We start from the raw sequence: 23,974 nt of genomic DNA on the forward strand, positions 1-23,974 counted from the left end.
TGGATCCTGAGGAATAATGTTTAGTCTAGACCTCAAATCATGAAGTCCAATTGAAGAGATGTTGATGTTGTCAATCAAATTTTGCCCGGCAGCAGGTTCAACAATTTGGAAAAGCTTTTGTATGAGAGTGGATTTACCACTTCCTGTTTCTCCCAACAATGCCACTTTTCAGTCCTCCAGGAAATTTGCACATAATACCACGCAGCACAAGTGGAAGATGTGGAGCGTAACTGTTATCATTAAACTCTCAAAGTCGTCATCAGTTTATTTTAGCATTTTATGTTCTTAAATTATATATCAAGAATTAGTTTAATTTTGGTTAGGAGACTAAGAAGCTAGTAAACAGGTTCTTCTCTACTGTCACACAGAAGGATACTATTTATAATTAGACAACTCTTGGTCTAATCTTTTTCATGCTCCTTTTCAGATATAGTGAGATGTTTTACTATTTCAGATCACATGTCACTGTAAGTAAATTAGAAGATGCTCTGGAAATTTTTTTGTGAAGTGTTTGAAAATTTCAATCTTACAATGGGGATGTAAATTTATAGAACTTAGAAATGTCTTGAACATTTATACCAATTTTGAAGCATTACAACAATGCACATTTTTTTGTTCAATAATTGTGTTCATATGTGTTAGCAAAAAATAATTGCGAGGTTGAAGACCATAATATTCTGAGTTATATAATATAATTTTTGTAAAAGACTATATATTTAAGATTTTATATTTTGAACGAATTTTTATAAAACCAATTTTAAATAAATTTATCATATTTGGAGATAGGCTAGAATTTTATAGAAAATTATTCAAAATTATAATAGGAATGACAATCCTTCAAACAAAACAAATACTGCTTTAAAACAAAAATAATCAATTTAACTGTAGATGTTCTGATACACATGCAATTAGCAAATAAATGAAAGATTATTATAAAAGATAATTTAATTTTAAATTTTAAAGAGAACACAAACTTCCTAGATTTATAAACATTGAAACACTCTTACAAATTCACCACAATTAAAGAAAAAGAAAACAACATATAAAGTATCATACTTGCATGGCTGATTTATTCTTTTTCATGAGTCCTCAACTCAACATAGTGTTCCTTTTAAGCATATAACTAACTTAACCACCAAACATTCTCACAAGTAAGGCAGGCTTTCCAATAAGAAATACAAAGTTTACCATCACCACTCCCAATACCATTCCACACCCATATCCTATATCCACTGCTTCCCAACTAAATCCAAATTTGTCTTCTCTCCACAATGTTTGTGAAGGTGGAGAAGGTTGATCATCATGCTTTTCCCTACATTTCACTGACAATGGAACTCCACATAAGCCCAAGTTTCCCATATAGGAATCATTCAAAAAAGAATCGGCCTGGTTTCTTTGAGGTATTTCTCCCACAATATTATTATAGGAAAGATTCAACACTTCAAGAAACTTCATATTCACCAATTCTGTTGGAATCCTACCACTGAGCATATTTGAAGAGAGATCCAATGACTCCAATTTTATCAAATTTTTCATGGATTGGGGAATAGGACCACTGAGTCTATTGTGGGAGAGGTTCAGTCCAATGAATGCTTGAAGCTCTCCAATTACGTTTGGAATCTCTCCTTCAAATTTGTTTCCTGATAAATTAATGATCACAAAGTTTGTTAGAATATTTTTGAATTGCACACTCCTGCCTTTTAGTGTTACAGTCGTAGGTGAATAATAATGTTGTGGATTGCCAACCACCTTATCTTGAACAATATTCTTCATGGATTCAAAACTTTGCATGTAGTCTTTTGGAATTGGACCGCTGAAGTTGTTGGATGAGATATCAAAAATATTCAAACTAGGAAATCCATGCTTGGTCTTGAAAATGGCAATGGGACCATGCAACTTATTAGCCCGCAAAACCAACACTTTCAAATACGGTAGAGTTCGAAGCCAGTGGGGAAATGTATCTTCTATTTGATTGTTGCCAAGATTTAAAAGCTCCAGTTGCATGCAGTTGGACAAAGATTCTGGCAAAGGACCTTCTAATCGGTTGTCATTGAGATTGAGAGTCGTGAGACTGTTCTTTGAAAAGGTATTTGGCAAAGTTCCATTAAGTCTGTTCATTTCTAGACTCAAAATGGAAAGGAACGATGAACTCGCAAGGCATTGTGGAATGGTGCCTGTCAACTTGTTGTTGGACAACACGAGAGCCTGAAGTGAACTTGCATTGCAAATTGATGAAGAGATGCCAGCAGTGAGTAAGTTGTAACTTAGATCAAGATATCTGAGTTGGTAGTTCCTAGAGAATTGGTCCACTGGTGTTGTCAAAGAGTTTTGGGCTAGGTTTACAGCATGTAAAGAATCTATTTCATGCAACCAATTGGGAACTTTCCCATTCAATTTGTTGTTGGACAAAATGAGAGATTCCAAAACTGGGACTTTTCTTAATTTTGGAAATTCGGTTAAACCCATAGAAGACAAGTCCAACGCCTTTAAGCGGGAAAAACTATAATTGACACTTGATTCAAAGTTTAGTGATAATTGACTTAAATTTGAAAGGTAAAGTCTTTCAAGATTTTGGATCTTGGAGAAAAGTGAAAAATTGACAGAACCACTGAAGTTGTTCGATGACAGAGTTAAATAAGTAAGGTTGACAAGGTTGTTGAAAATTGATTCTGAAATATTGCCCTGTATCTTGTTGTCACTCAAAGATAGATACTGCAAGGAATATGAGGAGATTGCAGGTATATGGCCCGTGAACTGATTATTCGATAGAAATAATTCCACCAGCGATGGCAAAGAGAAACACCAAGAAGGAATTGTACCATTTAGCAAGTTGTTACTCAATAATAACACAGTTAGATTTGAAAACCCTGCTATGAGGTTTTACGTTTTACATGAAAATGTAATATTTGTATAAATTGAAGATTTTTTTTCTTCAAACTATATGTTCTATATATTTGATACATATCATAATAGCTATATTTTTTTTTGTTAAATGTTTAATTAATATAAATTTAGTAAAAAACATGTTCAACTTCATCTTCGAATCAAAATCAGCAGCAACAAATCATAGCCAGGTACGTTTCAAATCACACTTCCTTTCTTCCTTCATTCTCTCTTACTCAAAACAAACTCTCATTCTGCACCTCAAATTTCATTTCTTCCTACCAACTTTACTTGCACCAGAGGTAACCCAGTAGCCGCTTCTTCCTTTCCTCGTTTCCCCTCAGAAAAAGTCTGCGTCTTTTGGACTTCTCATGGCATTTCAACCCGGAACCGAACCTGGGTCATCGCCTAGGTCCATTTCTACCACCAATAAAAGAAGCTACGATGAAATGAGCATTTCTGAGCTTGTTTCAGTTCTGCGTGTTGCGTTTCAAATGAAGGATTTTGATGAAGTTGAAGAAGAGTTGGTGAACAGGGAAGCCAAACTTATGGCAGAGATTGGGCCACTCAAGGAGAAGATTGAGATAGAAAGGCTCAACAGTACTGAAGCCGAACAAAGACTTAAAATGAGAGAGGAGCAATGTGAAAAGGGGAAGAGAGCCCAGGAGAGTTATGAGCAGTTGTTGAAGGAGGTGAAGAAAAGTGGCCTGGTTGAAAATATTACTATTGAGGAGTTAAGGACAAAGAACGTTGCTTTAGAAAGTGAAATCTGTGAGCTGAAGGAGTTCAAGAAAAAAATGATAGATGATGCCAAATCTGTGGCTGAACTAACGGCCAAGATCCGTGTGTTGGAGGAGGAGAAGGTTGGGGACAAGAGTGCTCTTGATTCCCTTAACATGAAGAACATTGAATTGGAGGAAGCAGTTAAGAAGAATTTGACTGTCATAGAAGGGTTTAGGACTGAAAATGATAAATTGACAGACGAGAAGCACGAACTTAAGACATTATTTGAGTCTCTGGAGAGGAGATATAGTGAACTCCGCGTCAGTGATGTGAAGTTGGAAGAAAATATCATGCCTTTGAGGAGTGAAGATGACTCTGATTGTGGGAACACTGAAGTGGAGCTTAATCTTGCAGTTTCTTACGCTATCAAATATGAAAAGGATGTTGGTGACCACGAGCTTGAAAATGACACTGGGGAGCCTGTTTCTTTCCATAGGAATGAAGATACTCATTACTCTGTTGATGCCGGCACTGCTCAATCTCCCAAAAAAGGGAACAAGGATGAAGCTGTAGGTGCATTAGGTATGAAAATGACAATTCTGTTCTCTTTGCATTTCTTACATCTGTAATACAGATTTACATTTACATAAGTTCCTCTAAAATATTGAATTGTATCAAACTGAATGGAGTAATATGCACTTTGGTCATATTTTTTGGTATCTTGAACCATTATGACTTATTTGAGAGAAGGAAATGGCTACTGGCAAGAACCATGTTTAGTAAATTATTTGAAATGGTGTGGTGAGGAAGCAACTCTTTCTCAACTGGATTAATTGATGACTGAACCAGATTACATTAAAATAGTCAAAAACTCATCATAGTTTGCAACTATTAGTAGATACTCCTCACATCATCCAATCATGTTGTTGAAGTAACAATGTCATAATTAAGTTCACCACAAGTTTGAGGTTTGATGGCCCAAGTTTACACAATGAGTTTATTATTACTTTTGAAGAATAGACTAAGGTGTCTACCTTCAACTCATGGTTTGATTTGTAGAGTCATGGTCATCTATAAGATTTGAGGGTCCTAACTTTAAGCTGTAAAGTTGAGGTTTTCTTCTGCTTTATGTTATATTGTATTTTGTTCCCTTAGATAACTGCAAATCATCTCCTTTATGTTTTCTTTCTTTCCTCATGATAATATTTTCTTTCAATAAGAACACAAGAAAGAGCAAACGGAAGCAGGCAAAGGTAACTCATTTTGTTTGTTCCATACAATCAAGATTACATGTATCTGCTCTGAATTTGGTAAAATAATACGTTGTTAATTACTTGAAGAGCCCGAGACTGGATTTCTCAAGAAATGCCGAGACAACAACCAAATTTTTAATTGAATTACAGAATCTACTAGTCTTTATTCTCCTAGATGTTGTGTGAAGTATATCATGTTAACAAAATAATGTTAAATTTAACACATTTTTTCTGTACCTGCAGGGGTAAAATTCAAATTGGAAAAGGAGATCATAGACCTAGGTGGTGATGATGATGATAGGTGTACATCACAAGGATTGCATGGAGAGAAAGCTAATTCTCAAACAATTGCAGAAAATGAACATCTAAAAAGGGTTGAAATGATCAAAAGAAAACGTGCTTCTGATATTCAGACTTCTACTTCCACATCTATATCCTCTGCTGATTTATTTGAAATCGATAATCGCCCTGCAAAGAGAAGTAAGTTCTCTAACCAATATTATATGTGAAAGCTTAGATTAGTTCTTAGTTTAAATTATCAGCGTGTTGGAATTGTATATCTAGCTATGGTAATCACACTTTGTATCTTTTTGAATAATTATGACATTCGCATGAAATATGACTTTGCTTTATGACTGTTATTTGTTGGAAAATCTGACTAACTATATTAATTAGACTTTCCTCACCTAATCAAATTTTTATCTTTTATTGTATGGCATGTTAGATGTTCCTGCTTATATAATTGTTGTAACTTTGGATTGCCCGATAGATTGAATATAAATTCTCTAGTAAATTTACTAATTCACATCTATCAATTATAGCAACTTAGGAATTGCTAGAATAAACTCTATTTTTTACCTTTTTTCTTAACACAGATATGGTTGACGATCATATTCCGATTTCTTCTAACCACCCTTCCGGCAGATCCACTAGAGGACCTACTGGACTCAGACGTCTCTTATTGAGACGTGCTAGAGGTGTCAAAACACCAGTCATCATTGATGTCATCACTGGGGTAGTTTCTGGTCCTAATGCTGATACATTCAATAGCTATCTTGGAGTTGTGGCTCGTGAGAAGATCTCCATATTGATACCTTTGTGGGATCATGTGCCTGAGGTTGATCGAACCATGATTTGGGAAGATATCCTGGTAATGTATACATTATTATTGTTATCATATATTGTTTTTTAATATTAATTGATCAATTTTAAGTTAATGGTATTTTTTGTAGACGTTTTTTGATATCCCTAATGTGCAAAGTTTGAGATCAAAGGTTTTATCTTCGGTTGCCAATAAATTTCGTACTTTTAAGTCACAGTTGACGACAAAATATGTTTTTGGATCTTATAAAGGCCAAAATCCTGGTTTAAAGTACTCCAATATTGATGAGAAGACGTGGCGTCTTTTCGTTGAAAGTCGTGAATATGAACAGTGGACAGTAAGTGAAATTATTTAATTATTTTATTTATTGATCATAATACTAATTATTTAATATCACTTTATTCATTTTGTTTATTCCATTTTTCACAGGGTATTAGGAAAAAAGCACAAAACATAGCATCCCAAAATGTGACCCCACACCTACTATCTCGTGCGGGTTATCGCAAGCTTGAACAAACTTTGGTAAATGAGAAGGAGAAATCAAGACAAACGACTACTTATGAAAATGATACAAGGGTTAATGAACCTCCATCTCCTCCTACTCGCCACCAAAAATGGAAGATGGCTCGAATGAGAAAATCGGGTACATATAGTTCTGAGCAATCACGAATAATCTCAGAAAAAATTGTAAGTTATTTTCATCTAGTTGTGCATCTATTTTTAAAATATTAATTATATTAAAAAAACTTATATAATTTTGAACTTTTTGTAGGATTCCTTAGTTGAGCAAAGCACCCAAGGTAATTTTGTACCTTATAGTCGTCAAGATATCCTGCGTGAAGCTATTGGACGACCTGAGCACAGTGGTCGTGTGCGTGCAGCTGGAAAAGGGGTTGGAATTCTACAATTCTTCGGTGTTGCACCACGAAATTCATCCTCTGCATAGCCCAATAAAGAAATGATTAAAAAATTACGACAACAAATCACGAAGGATTTAAGTCAAAAGATGCAACATAATTTTAACCAGTAGAGTGAGCAGATGCATTAAGAGTTTGAGGAGAAAAACAGCGGTTGCGGTAGGAGTTTCTATCTCAACAAGATTCTACTCAGTTGTTTGTTGCTGATGATGTTATTTTGTCAAATGTACCGAGTTAGAAATAACAATGTTCTTAAGGATAAATATCAAACTCATAAGAAATAGTTCTTTTAAAATCTCAAATGTATATTATTCACTAAATATCAAAAGGTGTGTAAAAGTTTGATTCAAGAGTTAGTGGTAATATAAATTTACGTGAAAATTTAAATGAAAACAAAGTAAACAATTAATATAATTCAATTGAGGAAATTGGAACTAAGATTAATTTTTGTCACTTGTTTGTATTTTCAATGAATAAAAACATGTAACATTGTAACTTGATTGATATTGATGAATATATAAAATTATTTGTATTGATTTCTTGCATATAGAATTATTATATTCAAATTTTAAGAATAAAATAATAATACCAATATCAATAAAAATAAAATATTATAAATAAATACCATTTTAATATATAAGAATTTGAACAGAATAGTCTTAATTCCAAACAAATTGTTTTTATTAAATAGTAATGAGTGTGTGTATATATTTCTAAAATTTATTTTAATCATATTTTTTATATATTTTAATATAAAATTATAAATATATATTAAAAAAAATTCTTTTTAAACTATAATGATTGTAGAAGAGAAGAAGCATATTTAATTAATATTTAAGTTTATGAAGTATATATCAAGTACTTCAAATTTACTGATTGAAATCGCTCAGGCTTCAAAGTTTTCTTTTCGTACTTGTGCTTTTCTTCCGTACGTGGTTCTCTATTCGACCTTTTCACTTCATCTTCTTACTTACCCTTTGCTCAGTAACACGGATTTTCTGTTTCAAATCAAAACCAGAAGCAACAAATCATAGCCAGGTATGTTTCAAATCATACTTCCTTTGTTCCTTCATTCTCTCATGCTAAAAACAAACTCTCATTCTGCACCTCAAATTTCATTTCTTCCTACCAACTTTACTTGCACCAGAGGTAACCCAGTAGCTGCTTCTTCCTTTCCTCGTTTCCCCCTCAAAAAAATTCTGCGTCTTTTGGACTTCTCATGACATCTCAACCCAAAACCGAACCTGGGTCATCGCCTAGGTCCATTTCTGGCACCAATAAAGAAAGCTACAGTGAAATGAGCATTTCTGAGCTTGTTTCAGTTCTGCGTGTTGCGTTTCAAATGAAGGATTTTGATGAAGTTGAAGAAGAGTTGGTGAACAGGGAAGCCAAACTTAGGGCAGAGATTGGGCCACTCAAGGAGAAGATGGAGCTGGAGAGGCTCAATAGTATTGAAGCCGAAGAAAGACTGAAAATGAGAGAGGAGCAATGTGAAAAGGGGAAGAGAGCCCAGGAGAATTATGAGCAGTTGTTGAAGGAAGTGAAGAAAAGTGGCCTGCTTGAAAAAATTACTATTGAGGAGATAAAGACAAAGAACGTTGCTTTAGAACGTGAAATTTGTGAGTTGAAGGAGTTCAAGAAAAAAATTCTAGATGAAGGCAAATCTATGGCTGAACTAAGGGCCAAGATCCGTGTGTTGGAGAAGAAGGTTGGGGATAAGAGTGCTCTTGATTCCCTTAACATGAAGAACATTGAATTGGAGGAAGCAGTTAAGAAGAATTTGACTGTCATAGAAGGGTTGAGGACTGAAAATGGTAAATTAACAGACGAGAAGAACGAACTTAATCTTGAAGATGTTTTCGCTGTCCAGGATGAAGAGGATGTTGGTGACCACGAGCTTGAAAATGACACTGGGGAGCCTGTTACTTTTCAAAGGAATGAAGATACTCATTACTCTGTTGATGTCGGCACTGCTCAGTCTCCCAAAAAAGGGATCAAGGATGAAGCTGTAGGTGCATTAGGTATGGAAATGGAAATTCTGTTCTCTTTGCATTTCTCACATCTATCATACAGATTTACATTTATATAATTTCCTCTAAAAATATTGGATTGTATCAAACTGAATGGAGTAATACACTTTGGTCATATTTCTTGGTATCTTGAACCGTGACGACTTATTAAGAGAAGGAAATGGCTATTGTCGAGAACCATGTTTTAGTAAACTAATTGAATTGGTGTGGTGAAGCAAGCAATTCTTGCTCAAACTGTGGATTAATTGATGACTGAATCATTTTACATTAAACTAGTCAAAAACTCATCATAGTTTGGAGCTATTAGTACACAATTTAGGAACACACAGTCCTCACATCATCCAATCTTGTTGTTGAAGTAACGATGTCATAATTAAGTTCAGCACAAGTTTGAGGTTTGATGGCCCAAGTTTACACAGTGAATTTATTACTTTTGAAGAGTAGGCTAAGGTGTCTACTTGCAAATGCAAGGTATGGCAGCCTAGAAATGATCCACATGGTAGATCAGACATTCCTTGGACCCCCACACAGATGGAGCTATATAGTGCCAAATTACCCCTGTTTCCAGCCTATGGTGTCTACAGTGCAATGATGCCTAAGGTTTATTTAACGTCACAGCATTGTTCCTGTTGTCTTCCTTAGATGTTCAACTCATGGTTTGATTGGTAATTTGGTAGAGTCATGGTCACGTATAATAAGATTTAATTTTAAGCTGTAATGTTGAGGTTTTCTTCTGCTTTATGTTCTTTTATATTTTGTTTGCGTAGGTAACTGTAAATCATCTCTTTTGTGTTTTCTTTCCTTCTTATGATAATATTTTCTTTCAATAAGAACTCAGGAAGGAGCAAACAGAAGCAGGCTAGGGGAACTCATATTGTTTTTTCCATACAATCAAGATTAGATGTATCTGCTCTGAATTTGATAAAAGGATACGTTGTTAATGTTAATTACTTGAAGAGACTGAGGCTGGATTTTTCAAGAAATGCCGAGACAACAACCAAATTGTTAATTGTATTACGGAATCTACTATTATTCTCCTAGCTTTCGTCTGAAGTATATAATGTTAAATTTTAACACAACTTTTTTGTACCTGCAGGGGTAAAATTCAAATTGGAAAAGGAGATTGTGGACCTATGTGATGATGATGACGACGACAATGATGATGATGCTAGGTGTCCATCACAAGGATTGCATGGAGAGAAAGTTAATTCTCAAATAATTGCAGAAAATGAACATCTAAAAAGGGTTGAAATGATGAAAAGAAAACGTGCTTCTGATATTCAGCCTTCTACTTCCACATGTACATCCTCTGCTGATTTTTTTGAAATAGATAATCTCCCTGTAAAGAGAAGTAAGTTCTCCAACCAATATCATATGTGGAATTTTATATTAGTTCTTAGTTTAAAATTATCAGTTTGTTGGAATTGTATATCTAGCTATGGTACTCACACTTTGTATCTTTCTGAATAATTATGACACTGGCATGAAATATGACTTTGGTCGATGACTGTTATTTATTGGAAAATCTGACTAATTATACTAACTAGAGTTTTCTCACCTAATCAAATTTTTATCTTTTATTGTTTTCATCTTCAAAGCTCAGATTTGAGACTTTGTTTCAAGGATATAAGTTTAGTATATCTCTGACCAACATGTATTTTAGTAAAAAATTATTCCATTATCCTATATCTTCCTCTATTTCACTTCTTTTTCCTCTATTAGGATTTGTTTAATTGTTTCTCATCTTATTCTATTAGTGTTTGAAGATGTAGGTAATATTAATTGTATATTCTTCCTCTGTTAAGCTATTTTTCTCAGATAGGAAAACCTTATTATGTTTAATGTGACAGTTGCCACTTATATATAATGATTTCAATTCACCAGTTTAGAATAATCAATTTAAAACACAATTTCATTACTTGTGGATATTTTGTGTCTAAAGAAGAGATGTTAATTAATAATTTCTTTACTTTTATTTTCATTATGATATGTATTAATTATTCTTCCATGTTTAGCGCCATTGGCAACTCACACACTGGGCACTCCCTGGGTTTCCTCACCATCTCTCTCACGCCAATCTAGGTAGGTCCTCAAATTCTCTCTCTGTCTATTATTTAAGAAATTTGTTTGATGCAGCATGTTTTGATTGAATGTTATCATGAAATGTTTCTTTTTAAATTATAAGACCAATATTTGTGTTTTTCCCCTGTTGTGTCCTTTGTTTCGACAATATGAACATTTTTTCAGCTTATTTGGAACTGCCTCATCCATTTCATTACGGATGCAATTTGTAGTTAGTCTTTCGAATTCTTTTCTTTGCATGTGTGGGTCGTAATGCAGCTCATTTATAATGCAGATATTATGTAATTTTTTTTGTATTTATTTGTGTGACTTGTAGTTTATCCATTCCAATGGCTGGTCATCAAAGACTCCCTTCAGACATGTCTCTTTTACGTCTCCAAGACAAACATGTGACTAAGACAGTTTGGGAAGGGAACGAAAGATTACTTCGTCCACGACGCCATGCAATATGGATTATGAACCATGCAGATTTAGTCCATCCTCGTGTTAAAGCCATGATGGATGGCGTTGGATTCGGACACCTGCTCACCTTTTCCAATATAGACATCAACCATCACCTGGTGATGGCTTTAGTGGAGAGGTGGAGAACTGAGACACACACATTTCATCTTCCACACGGAGAAACCACTGTGACGTTAGAAGATGTCTCCGTGCTATTGGGTCTTCCGATTGATGGAGAACCTGTTACCGGCTTCACCAATGGGGATTGGGTGTCTATGTGCAGACACTTGTTGGGGATCATACCCCCTGGAAATGTTGTCATAGGAAATACAATAAGATTGTCATGGCTAAACAACAACTTCCATCAACTTCCTGATGATGCATCTGAAAATGTCGTTGCTCACTATGCACGGGCACATATTCTTACCCTCATTGGGAGTTTACTTATGCCAGATACATCGGGGTCTCGGGTGCATTTGATGTATTTGTTATTATTGGATGATTTGAATAACGTCTCCAGTTATAGTTGGGGTTCAGCTGTTCTTGCCTGTTTATATCGTGCATTAGATCACGGTATTAACTTCAACCAGGACAATATTGGTGGTTGTATGCTGCTCCTTCAGTGTTGGGCATGGGAACGCATTAAGTGCATCTCTCCTTCTTTGCCACCCCTAAGTGCAGAAGACATTGCTTCTGGACTTGGTTATCCACTTGCAAAAAGGTATAAACATTATAACCCATTTACTTTCCACAAAACTTGTTAATACGCCTACATTAGTAACTTGTTTGTTAAACCCTCAAACTTCAAATTGCTTATTACAGGTGGTCACGTGCACTCTCTCAGAGGCAACACCAACCTACAAGTTCAGTGTCATTAATAAGGTCAATGTTGGACCAGTTACAGTCGAAACAGGTTATCTTTTATATTCAATTTTCAATCCTCATGTTATCCATTGTTGCCATTGACTTATTCTAATGAAATGGTACTGCAGTTCATCTGGTGTCCATACACCGAGGATGATATTGCTGCATTGATCATTGGTGAGGTGTCTTCTGTTTGTCGAGCTGTTGTTCCGTTGATTTGTTTTGCAACAGTTGAATTTCACCAGGCTGATCGGGTCATGCGACAATTTGACTTTCGACAAACCATTCCCCCGGATCCGCCAAACCTGGATCAACTTCATAAAGAGGATATGAGGGGCCGCACAGAGAGGTATTGGCCACAATACCATGAAAGATGGATAGTGCTATGGAATGATCGACATAATCGACTCATTCAAGGTGTTCAATTTAATGGTAATGGTCATTTGCGTGACACCACCACGTATATGCAATGGTATATTAACCATACCATTCGCTACATATCACTGCCACAACAAACTTCGGATGAAGATGTAAGCTTAAATACTAACCAACCCATTTGGTCATGTACTTTTACTTGTCTGACAATTTCCATTGTTTATTCACAGTATGACATGCCATAGAAGAGTTTTTATTCGATAGATCTAAATACAGCAACGATGGCAAAGAGAAACACCAAGAAGGAATTGTACCATTTAGCAAGTTGTCAGTCAAGAATAACATAGCTAGATTAGAAAACCCTATTATTTTGTTGGGCAGAGGTCCCTCTAATTTGTTACGTGATATATCCAAGTAAATGAGGTGTTGAAGATTTGAAATTGTTGATGGCAGCTCACCTTGGATATTGTTCTCTCTTAAATTCAATTTTTCAAATCTGTTTGATTGATGAAAAACATTTGGTATTTGACCACTGAGATGATTTTTATAGAGAAGCAGAACATTTAGATGTGGAAGGGTTAAGTGTGAGGATGGAATTGAACCATTGAGGGAATTGTCCGAGAGGTCCAATAAAGTAAGACTTGTAAGGTTAGAGAAAGAAGGAGGGATTGACCCTTGGAATTTACAAAATGAGATTTGTAAGACGTTGAGAGAAGCTGAACTACAACTCAGGCTTGGAAGTTGGGCATGAAGGTCAAAATTATATGATAGATATAGGTATTGTAGATTTGGCAAACAAAGAATGTCATCTGTCAACTTTCCTTTCAACCCAGTTCCTCTAAGACTTAGAGTGATCAGAGAGGAAGACAAATTGAGTGAGCTCATTGAAGTTGATGACAAATCTGTAAAACTCAAAACTAGCACCCTTAATTCGGTTGCATTTTGGAGCATCCTCTTCCATGTGCCTTCCTTCCACATTAACTTATGATACCCAGAGCAAGAGAGATGAAGTGATTGTAATTTGGAAAGATGTGAGATTTGAGGAGGAATTTCACCTTCAAAGTTTGAAGAAGACAAGTTGAGGTGTGTGAGGTGCGCAAACTGACCTATTCGAGATGGAATGTGAGAGTTGGAGAAGTCATTGAAAGCAAGATTGAGTGATTGCATATGAGAAAGAGTGAAAAGGGTACTGTTTGCATTGATTTGACCCTTAAGCCCACCACATGTAAGGTCGATGGCGGTAACATGACCAGAAATGGTGTCACATTTGAGTCCAGACCAAGTGCAACAATCTGTTCCATTTTCCCATGTTGCTATGGTTGGATAAACCTGGTCGCAATAACGATCATCATTCATAGTTAAGGAGGCCTTGAAGTGAAGCAATGCAAGGTTGTCATGGGGGTGACAGAAGGAATGGGAGAATGAAAAATGAAAGAGCAGAAAAAGGCAACACAGAGGAAACAACCACCCCATTCCCATGGATGCTTTCATTCTAACTTGTGTGCAGTCTACAGTGCTAACACAGACTTAGTATAAAGGAAATATACATGGAAGGATAAGGAATTAAAGATTGTGGTCCTAGACTCATAGTTTGTCATAGAAAGAAATTTCAAATCCTTCTGTTCAACTGGTTAGAAGTCTTTGTCGTGATTAAAGCATGCATGACTTGGGTTCCTATTTCGCTTCAAGAAAGCCAAAGTCATAATTTACTAATCAATGGAGTAATAATATGTCAAATTTCTAGCCTAACCATTATGGATCGTTCCTTGTACTGCCACTTACGTTGACTTGGAAGTCATTGCGGGTCAGAGTCGACACAGTCATGCTCTGATTTTATTCATCAATGAAATTTACAGTTTTTATTTCTTCAATTATTAAGTTAAACAAACACTTCTTTCTTTCAACTCATCTAAAAACTTGTTTCTTATAATTATGTGAGGAATAGATATTTAAAGAATATTTTTAGAAATTTTATTTGCGAGGAATAGATATAATGACTTTTATAGAAACTGACAAATACAACTATATTTTTTTTGGATAAATAGACAATTAAGTACAATATGCCCTTAAATCCTCCAGATTTTCATCATTATCTATAAACTTTTTCTTTGTTTCAGTTTCAATCAGTGATCATCGGATTTGTCCAAAGTGGAGTTGGACCTCACGCTGTACTCAGCAACAAGTTGAGCATGTGAAGAATGAGAGCCTTTAAAAACATCATTATTGTTATTATTTTTTTTATCAGCAAGAAAAGAAATAATAAATGTGGCTCACTTTAGGGGTGGTCGTCCAACCCCTCTTTCAAAGCAATAGAGACATACACCTCAAGAAAATCCCGTCTCCCTATCCTGCCACAACTAGCTAAAAAACTATTTAAAATCCAAAGACCAACCCCACCACTCTATCAGCAACTATTAATTGAGTACATACATACTAGGGGATCAAGTGAAGGAGACCCACATGCCCACTTCTCCTTCCCCGCCCCATTTCTGGGACGGGCCTCGCTGTCGCCTTTGGCTCGAGCTAATCTCCCGGGAACTAGGCACCAATCAGAGAACAAGAAACTTGTTGAATGTATCTTTGATGAGATCCAAGACCAAACTTTCATTTGTGCTAAGGAGAAGACTTCATAATAGTCTACCACTCCTCCGTTGAATAAATAATTATTTTTATGTTCAAATCTCACTTATGAACGCAATCCAAACATTACCTAAAATAAGATTAACTGAAGTGGTCGCATCAAGAATTTTAAACGTCTCGAAATGTGACCCAAGAGAGAGAAGATTTACCGAACCCACTCCTAACCAAGTGTAACAAAGATTCCAACCTAGCCAAACGACTCTGCAATTGAAAAACAGATGACTTGTTGACTCCTCTAACACCCTACACAAACAACAAAGATTGCTCTCAACATGAACCCCTCGTCTCTCCAGGTTAACCTTGGTAGCAATCTGGTTTTCAATCACCCTCCAAACAATGACATGAGTGGAAGGGAGTGCATTAATCCTCCAGAAAAAGAAGTTGTACTCCTCGAACAATCCTTTGTTTCCTATAGCCAACAGCTATAAGAGGACCCACCCAAGAGAAGGTAAAAGAGCTCAGAATTCCAGCATATGAGAAAGGGGTAACAGTGTCCCCACCCCTGGTCCCTTTTGATCTCAAGGCATCACCATCATTTGCGCCACCATTCAAAAGAGGTTCCTGAATACCGTTATTTTCTTTTTCTGGAACCTGACCTTGGTTTTTCACAAAATACCCCACGTAACAGAATAACATACCAACACAAGTGGAAACCACATCAGAAACCAAGTACTGAGTTGGCAAAGCAACGCGTCTCTCTGATATAACAACAATGTCCACCACGAAGCAATAGCAAGAAACAGAGAGGTACAGGACGCACCAAGCTCTGAAGAGGAATGAGAACCTTCTTTCGGCTGAACTGAAGAACCCCTTGTTCAAGCAAACACAAACAACGCCCCACGCAACTGTTTTGAGCACCAAATCCAAAAGGGTCACGAGCTCTTCCTCTGACCAGCCACTAGAGTAGCAGTAGAAGTAATTGAAGAAACAGAGGAGAAAACTGAAAGCAGAAACACCCAGAGAAACAAACACGGTCGTTTTAAAGAGGGTGTTGTCGAGCTTCTCCTTAGACTCATCCCTGACACGTGTCGTGAATTTCTTCCAAACCCATGACAATGAAACCGCGACAAGCAACAGAAGGTGGAGGAAGCCGGATAAGCCATGAAGAAAAACGGGTTGGAGGAGAATATCTTTAGAAAAGTGTATGTCGGAAAGAGGCAACATGGCAATTAGAATGAATGACGAAAAGCAAAATTTGCTGAACTCAAAATGAGATGTGTACTTGGAAGAATGGGACAGTGTAAGATTGTGTGAAAGATGAAGTATTTGAGATCTATAAAGAGTAGGAAATTGTGATCAGAAAAGTGAACTAAAAAAGGAATTGAAGAGAGATATAGCAGAAGAGATAAAAGAATGGAGCTTGGGATAGAATCTGAGTTTAATATGACAGAGACTATGCCAACAATGGAAGAGAGAGTCTGTGAAAATGCAGAAGTTTTAAGAATGGTTCATGATATCTTTACTTCATATAATTAACATATATTTATATAACTAACATATAAAATTGCACCATTTGATAAAAAAATCCTAAAAGACCTCTAAAAGGTCTTCCTTCATTTCACTTTTTTATAATATTTAAGACCATGACATTAATATTAAATAATGTAATGAGCATTTTAAATTTATAAAACTGTCCAATATATATCTTTCATATCTTGAATTAATTAGTCATTTACCACAGTCACTTATAAAGATACAGATGAATGTTGTGACTTTGAAGCTAAAATAATACATTGAAACAAAGCATAATTTATAATATTCCTTATAATCCGTTTTAAAAATATATTCTTGAGGTACTCATCTGGGCAGAAACTTGATCGAACTAGTGATAAAATATTTGCAGCACTAAACATTTTAAATATTTGATCAACTAATAAAATTAGGTATAGTTACCTTTTTGATTTCTAGGATAATAATCAATTAAGAAGCACTTACCTACATCCATTATTATGATTTCCGAGATAGAAGGTCTTACAGAGAACAAATTGGTGGTTTATTTCAGGGCATATGTATACTTTTCAAATTTCTATTCATTGTTTGAGGTTTTACGTTTTTCATGAAAATGTAATATTTGTATAAATTGAAGATTTTTTTTCTTCAAACTATATGTTCTATATATTTGATACATATCATAAAAGCTATATTTTTTTTCTTGTTAAATATTTAATTAATATAAATTTAGTAAAGAACATGTTAAACTTTCTAAGTCTCTTTTGCATCAAATAATGTGAATCATATGTTTTAAGGTTGTATTAAAAAAAATGAGAATGTGAATCAATTAGTATTTAATTTTGTAAGTTTACTGAACTACTTCAAAATTTTGTCTTGGTAACTTGTTCTTTTCTTCAATACGTCGTTCCCGCTTCCACTTTTTTCACTTCATCTTCTTACTTCATCAATTAGATTTTCTGCTTCTAATCAAAATGAGCAGCAACAAAGCATAGCCAGGTACGTTTCAAATCACACTTCCTTTGTTCCTTCATTCTCTCATACTCAAAACAAACTCACATTCTGCACCTCAAATTTCATTTCTTCCTACCAACTTTACTTGCGCCAGAGGTAACCCAGTAGCGGCTTCTTCCTTTCCTCGTTTCCCCCTCAAAAAAAGTCTGCGTCTTTTGGACATCTCATGACATCTCAACCCAAAACCGAACCTGGGTCATCGCCTAGGTCCATTTCTGGCACCAATAAAAGAAGCTACGATGAAATGAGCATTTCTGAGCTTGTTTCAGTTCTGCGTGTTGCGTTTCAAATGAAGGATTTTGATGAAGTTGAAGAAGAGTTGGTGAACAGGGAAGCCAAACTTAGGGCAGAGCTTGGGTCACTCAAGGAGAAGATTGAGCTGGAGAGGCTCAATAGTATTGAAGCCGAAGAAAGACTGAAAATGAGAGAGGAGCAATGTGAAAAGGGGAAGAGAGCCCAGGAGAATTATGAGCAGTTGTTGAAGGAGGTGAAGAAAAGTGGCCTGGTTGAAAATATTACTATTGAGGAGTTAAGGACAAAGAACGTTGCTTTAGGAATGAAGATGCTCGTTACTCTGTTGATGCCGGCACTGCTCAGTCTCCCGAAAAAGGGAACAAGGGTGAAGCTGTAGGTTCATTAGGTATGAAAATGAAAATTCTGTTCTCTTTGCATTTCTTACATCTATAATACAGATTTACATTTACATAAGTTCCTCTAAAATATTGAATTGTATCAAACTGAATGGAGTAATATGCACTTTGGTCATATTTCTTGGTATCTTGAACCATTATGACTTATTTGAGAGAAGGAAATGGCTATTGGCAAGAACCATGTTGAGTAAATTATTTGAAATGGTGTGGTGAGGAAGCAATTCTTTCTCAACTGGATTAATTGATGACTGAACCGGATTACATTAAAATAGTCAAAAACTCATCATAGTTTGCAACAATTAGTAGATACACTCCTCACATCATCCAATCATGTTGTTGAAGTAACAATTAATGTCATAATTAAGTTCATCACAAGTTTGAGGTTTGATGGCCCAAGTTTACACAATGAGTTTGTTACTTTTGAAGAATAGACTAAGGTGGTCTACCTTCAACTCATGGTTTGATTTGAGGTTTTCTTCTGCTTTATGTTCTATTGTATTTTGTTTCCTTAGATAACTGCAAATCATCAAGATTACATGTATCTGCTCTGAATTTGGCAAAATAATTTGTTGTTAATTACTTGAAGAGCCCGAGGCTGGATTTTTCAAGAAATGCCGAGACAACAACCAATCTGAGAAATTCCGACACTTTGGTCATTGTTATTGGTATTACGGATTATTTTTTTTTATCAGCAAAGAATTAAATAAATTAAAATGGGATACTTTAGGGGTATCCTAACTCCTTTACAGATAAAGTATATAGATACATAGGATGATATCTATCTATATGACACTTCTTCCCTTCCTAACAAAAAACTACCGTCCATGGAACATAAAACAGCTAACACCTAAAAACAGGGATCATATTCTTGATGATTCAAGCAAGTACTTCTTTTAGAGCAAAGACCCAGCAATATCAGCCTTGTAGAGCAACAACCTTGATTTGGCCTTTTAACATCATCTAACACAGCTTGTATGAGAAAAGCCAGAGTTGCCTTGAGCTTGCAGTAAGCTATTCCTGCAGTAACTGAGCCAAAAGCCAGAGAAACCAGAGGGACCAAAAACAGCAAGTACAAGCAACAACAGCTGCAACTGCAACTGCATAATTCAGGTTTTTTATCACATGACCCATTAGTGGCCTTATGCCTTTAGCTCCAGCTACTACACGTCCATCTAAAAAACAGTTTGCTTCATGCCATGACCCGTCTGTTCTTACAGCACCTCCAACGTCCTCCATTACCTTTGCATTTGGAATCTCTCCTTCAAATTTGTTTCCCGATAAATCAATGCTCAAAAAGTTTGTTGGAATTTTTTTGAATGGCACACTCGTTCCTTTTGTTGTTACAGTCATAGGTGAATAATATACTGCAAAACTAAATTCCCATTGCAGGTATTGCTGTGAATTGCCAACCACCTCATCTTGAACAATATTCTTATCGCTTCAAAATTTTGCATGTAATCTTCTGGAATTGGGCCGCTGAAGTTGTTGGATGAAATATCAAAAATAATTAAACTGGGTAATCCATGCTCGGTCTTGAATATGACAATGGGACCATGCAACTTATTAGCCCGCAAAACCAACACTTTCAAAAACGGTAGAGTTCGAAGCCAGTGGGGAAATGTATCTTCTATTTGATTGTTGCCAAGATTTAAAATCTTTAATCGCATGCAGTTGGACAAAGATTGTGGCAAAGGACCTTCTAATCGGTTGTCATTGAGATTCAGACTCTGGAGACTGTACTTTGAAAAGGTATTTGGCAAAGTTCCATTAAGTCTGTTCATTTCTAGATTCAAAATGAAAAGGGACGATGAACTCGCAAGGCATTGTGGAATGGTGCCTGTCAACTTGTTGTTGGACAACACAAGAATCTCAAGTGAACTTGCATTGCAAATTGACGAAGAGATACCACCAGTGAGTAAGTTGTAACTAAGGTCAAGTTTTCTGAGTTGGTAGTTCCTAGAGAATTGGTCCACTGGTGTTGTCAACCAATTGGGCACCTTTCCATTCAATTTGTTGTTGGACAAAATGAGAATTTCCAAAACTGGGACTTTACTTAATTTTGGAAATTCGGTTAAACCCAAAGAAGACAAGTCCAACTTCTTTAAGCGGGAGAAACTATAATTGACACTTGATTCAAACTTTAGTGATAATTGACTTAAATTTGAAAGGTTAAGAATTTCAAGATTTTGGAACTTGGAGAAAAGTGAAAATTTGACAGAACCGCTGAAGTTGTTCCATGACAGAGATAAATAAGTAAGGTTGACAAGGTTGAAAATTGATTCTGAAATATTGCCCTGCAGCTTGTTGTCACTCAAAACTAGATCCTGCAAGGAATATGAGGAGATTGCAGGTATATGGCCTGTGAACTGATTATTCGATAGAGATAAATACAACAACGATGGCAAAGAGAAACACCAAGAAGGAATTGTACCATTTAGCATGTTGTCAGTCAAGGATAACAAAGCTAGATTTGAAAACCCTGGTATTTTGTTGGGCATAGGTCCCTCTAATTTGTTACGTGATATATCCAAGTAAATGAGATGTTGAAGATTTGAAAGTGTTGATGGCAGCTCACCTTGGATATTGTTACAATTCAAATCCAATTTTTCAAATCTGTTTGATTGATGAAATACATTTGGTATTTGACCACTGAGATGATTATAACAGAGAAGCAGAACATTTAGACGTGGAAGGGTTAAGAGTGAGGATGGAATTGAACCATTGAGGGAATTGTATGAGAGGTCCAATAAAGTAAGACTTGTAAGGTTAGAGAAAGAAGGAGGGATTGGCCCTTGGAATGCACAACCTGAGATTTGTAAGACGTTGAGAGAAGCTGAACTACATCTCAGGCTTGGAAGTTGGCCATGAAGTTCAAAATTACCTGATAGATCTAAGTATTGCAGATTTGGCAAACAAAGAATGGCATCTGTCAACTTTCCCTTCAACCCAGTTTCTCCAAGACTTAGAGTGATCAGAGAGGAAGACAAATTGAGTGACCTCATTGAAGTTGATGACAAATCTGTATAATTCAAAACTAGCACCCTTAATTCGGTTGCATTTTGGAGCATCTTCTTCCATGTGCCTTCCTTCCACTTTAACTGTTGGAGAGAGAGATCAAGTGATTGCAATTTGGAAAGATGTGAGATTTGGGGAGGAATTTCACCTTGAAAGTTTGAAAAAGACAAGTTGAGGTGTGTGAGGTTCACAAACTCACCTATTGGAGATGGAATCTGAGAGTTAGAGAAGTCATTGAAAGCAAGATTGAGTGATTGCATATGAGAAAGACTGAAAAGGGTACTGTTTGCATTGATTTGACCCTGAAGCCCACCACATGTAAGGTCGATGGCAGTCACATGACCAGAAATGGGGTGGCATGTGACTCCAGACCAAGAGCAGCAATCTGTTCCATTTTCCCATGTTGCTATGGTTGGATAAACCTCATGGCAATAATAATAATAAGTATACATAGTATTATTAATAGTTAAGGAGGCCTTGAAGTGAAGCAGTGCAAGGTTGTCATGGGGGTGACAGAAGGAATGGGAGAATGAAAAATGAAAGAGCAGAAAATGGAAACACAGAGGAAACAACCACCCCATTCCCATGGATGATTTCATTCTAACTTGTGTGCAGTCTACAGTGGTCACATAGACTTAGTATAAAGGAGATATACTTGGATGAATATTTGTAGCCAAATGAAAAGTTGAGACAAGCATTTGGTGGGTGAAATTAAACTTTGATTGTGATCCTAGACTCCTAGTTTGTCAAAGAAAGAAATTTCAAACCCTTCTGTTCAACGGATCAGAAGTCATTGTCGGTGGATCATTGACTTGGAAGTTATTGCGGGTTAGAGTCGTCATTTTAGAATTTTTATTTCTTCAATTATTAAGTTAAACAAACACTTCCTCTGTCATTTTCTAATTTTTTTTAAATATATAGAAACTAACAAGTACAACAATTATTTTTTTGGATAAATAGACAATAGTACAATATGCCCTAAAAAGTGGGAGTTTTTGTTTTGATTTTCCATCTTAAAACTTATGTTTTGTATCTTTATCCTACAGGGAGTGGCCAGAGGAGATGAGTTGTTTTTAAAACCACTTAATAGCTGATATTACTCTTACTTAATTCTTAATGATCTATGCAGATACAGTTAGACCCCTAGACCCCTAAATGATGATGATGATGTCTGAAAAGGCCTCCTAAATGCACTTCAATTTCTTCTAATTGACAAGAAAATATTTTGTTTTTGTGGCCGGCCAAGTGAAGTCTGAAATTAAACAAATGGCACAATGTTGGCGCTTTCACACTTTCCTATTACAAAATGCCAAAAATAAGGAACAAAATAACATAACGGACATGGCACAAGTTTAAGGGCAGATTTAGTAGATATCAAGAAAACCAAAGAAAATGAAAAACGTAATAAAGGATAATACATCAAATTCAATATTGCACTGTAGATTTGGGTTGAAACTGTTTGTCTAAAAACTTTCCTATTTATGTATTAAAATGATTCTTGATCCAATGATGAAAACATCTTATGGTAGTGTATACAGATTCCAGATCTGATGTAACATAAAAGCTTACCAATATCAATTTATATGATGCATTTAGAATCCGTTTGTAACTTGACATGCATCATGCTATTTGTCGGTGGAAGTATCAGTAAGGTACATTTTCCATAAAGAAATTACAATACATGTAATCCTCCAGATTTTCATCATTATCTAGAAACTTTTTCTTTGTTTCAGTCTCAATCAGTGATCATCGGATTTGTCCAAACTGGAGTTGGACCTCACGGTATACTATAAGAAAATCATGAAATAGAAACCAATTGGTAGAAATCAAAATCGGCCAGATCCTTAAGAATTAAGTAAAAGTAATATCAGCTGTTAAGTGGTATTAAAAACAACTCATCTCCTCTGAGCGCTCCCCGTAGGATAAAGATACAAAACATAAGTTTTAAGATGGAAAATCAAAACAAAAACTCCAACTTCTTAGGGCATATTGTACTTAATTGTCTATTTATCCAAAAAATATTGTTGTATTTGTCAGTTTCTATATATTTAAAAAAATAGAAAATAACAGAGGAAACGAGGTTTTAGATGTGTAGAAAGAAATAAGTGTTTGTTTAACTTAATAATTGAAGAAATAAAAACTCTAAATTTCTGTGATGAATAAAATCAGAGCATAACTGTGTCGACTCTGACCTGCAATGACTTCCAAGTGGCAGTATTAGGAATGATCCGTAATGGTTAGGGTAGAAATTTGATACTATTTGTTTGACAAAATACTCAAAATATAGAAACTCTAAATTTCTCAAACCATTGATGTGCCTATAAGCATTTTATTATTACTCCATTGGTTAGAAAATTGTGACAAATTTAATCACGGCAATGACTTGACTTCTAATAATCAGTTGAACAAAAGGGTTTGAAATTTCTTTCTATGACAAACTATGAGTCTAGGACCACAATCAAAGCTTCATTTTAACCACCAAAACCTTATCTCAACTTTTAATTTGGCTCTAAATATCCATCTTATAATTTGTATA

At 35.6% G+C, this 23,974-nt stretch overlaps 2 protein-coding genes and 1 pseudogene across 2 annotated transcripts; 1 reads left to right on the forward strand and 2 right to left on the reverse strand.

The window, feature by feature from the left end:
• Nucleotides 1–1,128: 1,128 nt before the first annotated feature.
• Nucleotides 1,129–2,868, reverse strand: LOC137827141 (receptor-like protein 9DC3). Its single transcript, XM_068633360.1, has one exon. The coding sequence runs from the start codon at nt 2,464–2,466 to the stop codon at nt 1,129–1,131; it is 1,338 nt and encodes a 445-aa protein (XP_068489461.1). The 5' UTR covers nt 2,467–2,868.
• Nucleotides 2,869–7,743: 4,875 nt separating this feature from the next.
• On the forward strand, nt 7,744–14,167 carry LOC137827138 (serine/threonine-protein phosphatase 7 long form homolog). The gene is made up of 8 exons (XM_068633356.1): nt 7,744–7,916; nt 8,026–8,899; nt 10,005–10,259; nt 10,924–10,990; nt 11,307–12,152; nt 12,254–12,344; nt 12,424–12,825; nt 12,901–14,167. The coding sequence occupies exons 2-8, from the start codon at nt 8,098–8,100 to the stop codon at nt 12,913–12,915; spliced, it is 2,478 nt and encodes an 825-aa protein (XP_068489457.1). The 5' UTR covers nt 7,744–7,916; nt 8,026–8,097; the 3' UTR covers nt 12,916–14,167.
• Nucleotides 14,168–19,140: 4,973 nt separating this feature from the next.
• LOC137825451 (receptor-like protein 9DC3) lies at nt 19,141–22,280 on the reverse strand (annotated as a pseudogene).
• Between the last annotated feature and the right edge of the window lie 1,694 nt (nt 22,281–23,974).

This window comes from Phaseolus vulgaris, chromosome 8 (assembly GCF_000499845.2).
Source record: "Phaseolus vulgaris cultivar G19833 chromosome 8, P. vulgaris v2.0, whole genome shotgun sequence".
NCBI classification, from domain to species: domain Eukaryota; kingdom Viridiplantae; phylum Streptophyta; class Magnoliopsida; order Fabales; family Fabaceae; genus Phaseolus; species Phaseolus vulgaris.

Bases quoted from the DNA above. Each gene is read 5' to 3' on its own strand.
- LOC137827138 (XM_068633356.1), top strand. From the start codon at position 8,098: ATGACATCTCAACCCAAAACCGAACCTGGGTCATCGCCTAGGTCCATT. The intron at 10,260-10,923 runs GTAAGTTCTCCA...TTCCATGTTTAG, and splicing joins TAATCTCCCTGTAAAGAGAA to CGCCATTGGCAACTCACACA. The intron at 10,991-11,306 runs GTAGGTCCTCAA...TGTGACTTGTAG, and splicing joins TCTCTCTCACGCCAATCTAG to TTTATCCATTCCAATGGCTG.
- LOC137827141 (XM_068633360.1), bottom strand. From the start codon at position 2,466: ATGGGTTTAACCGAATTTCCAAAATTAAGAAAAGTCCCAGTTTTGGAA.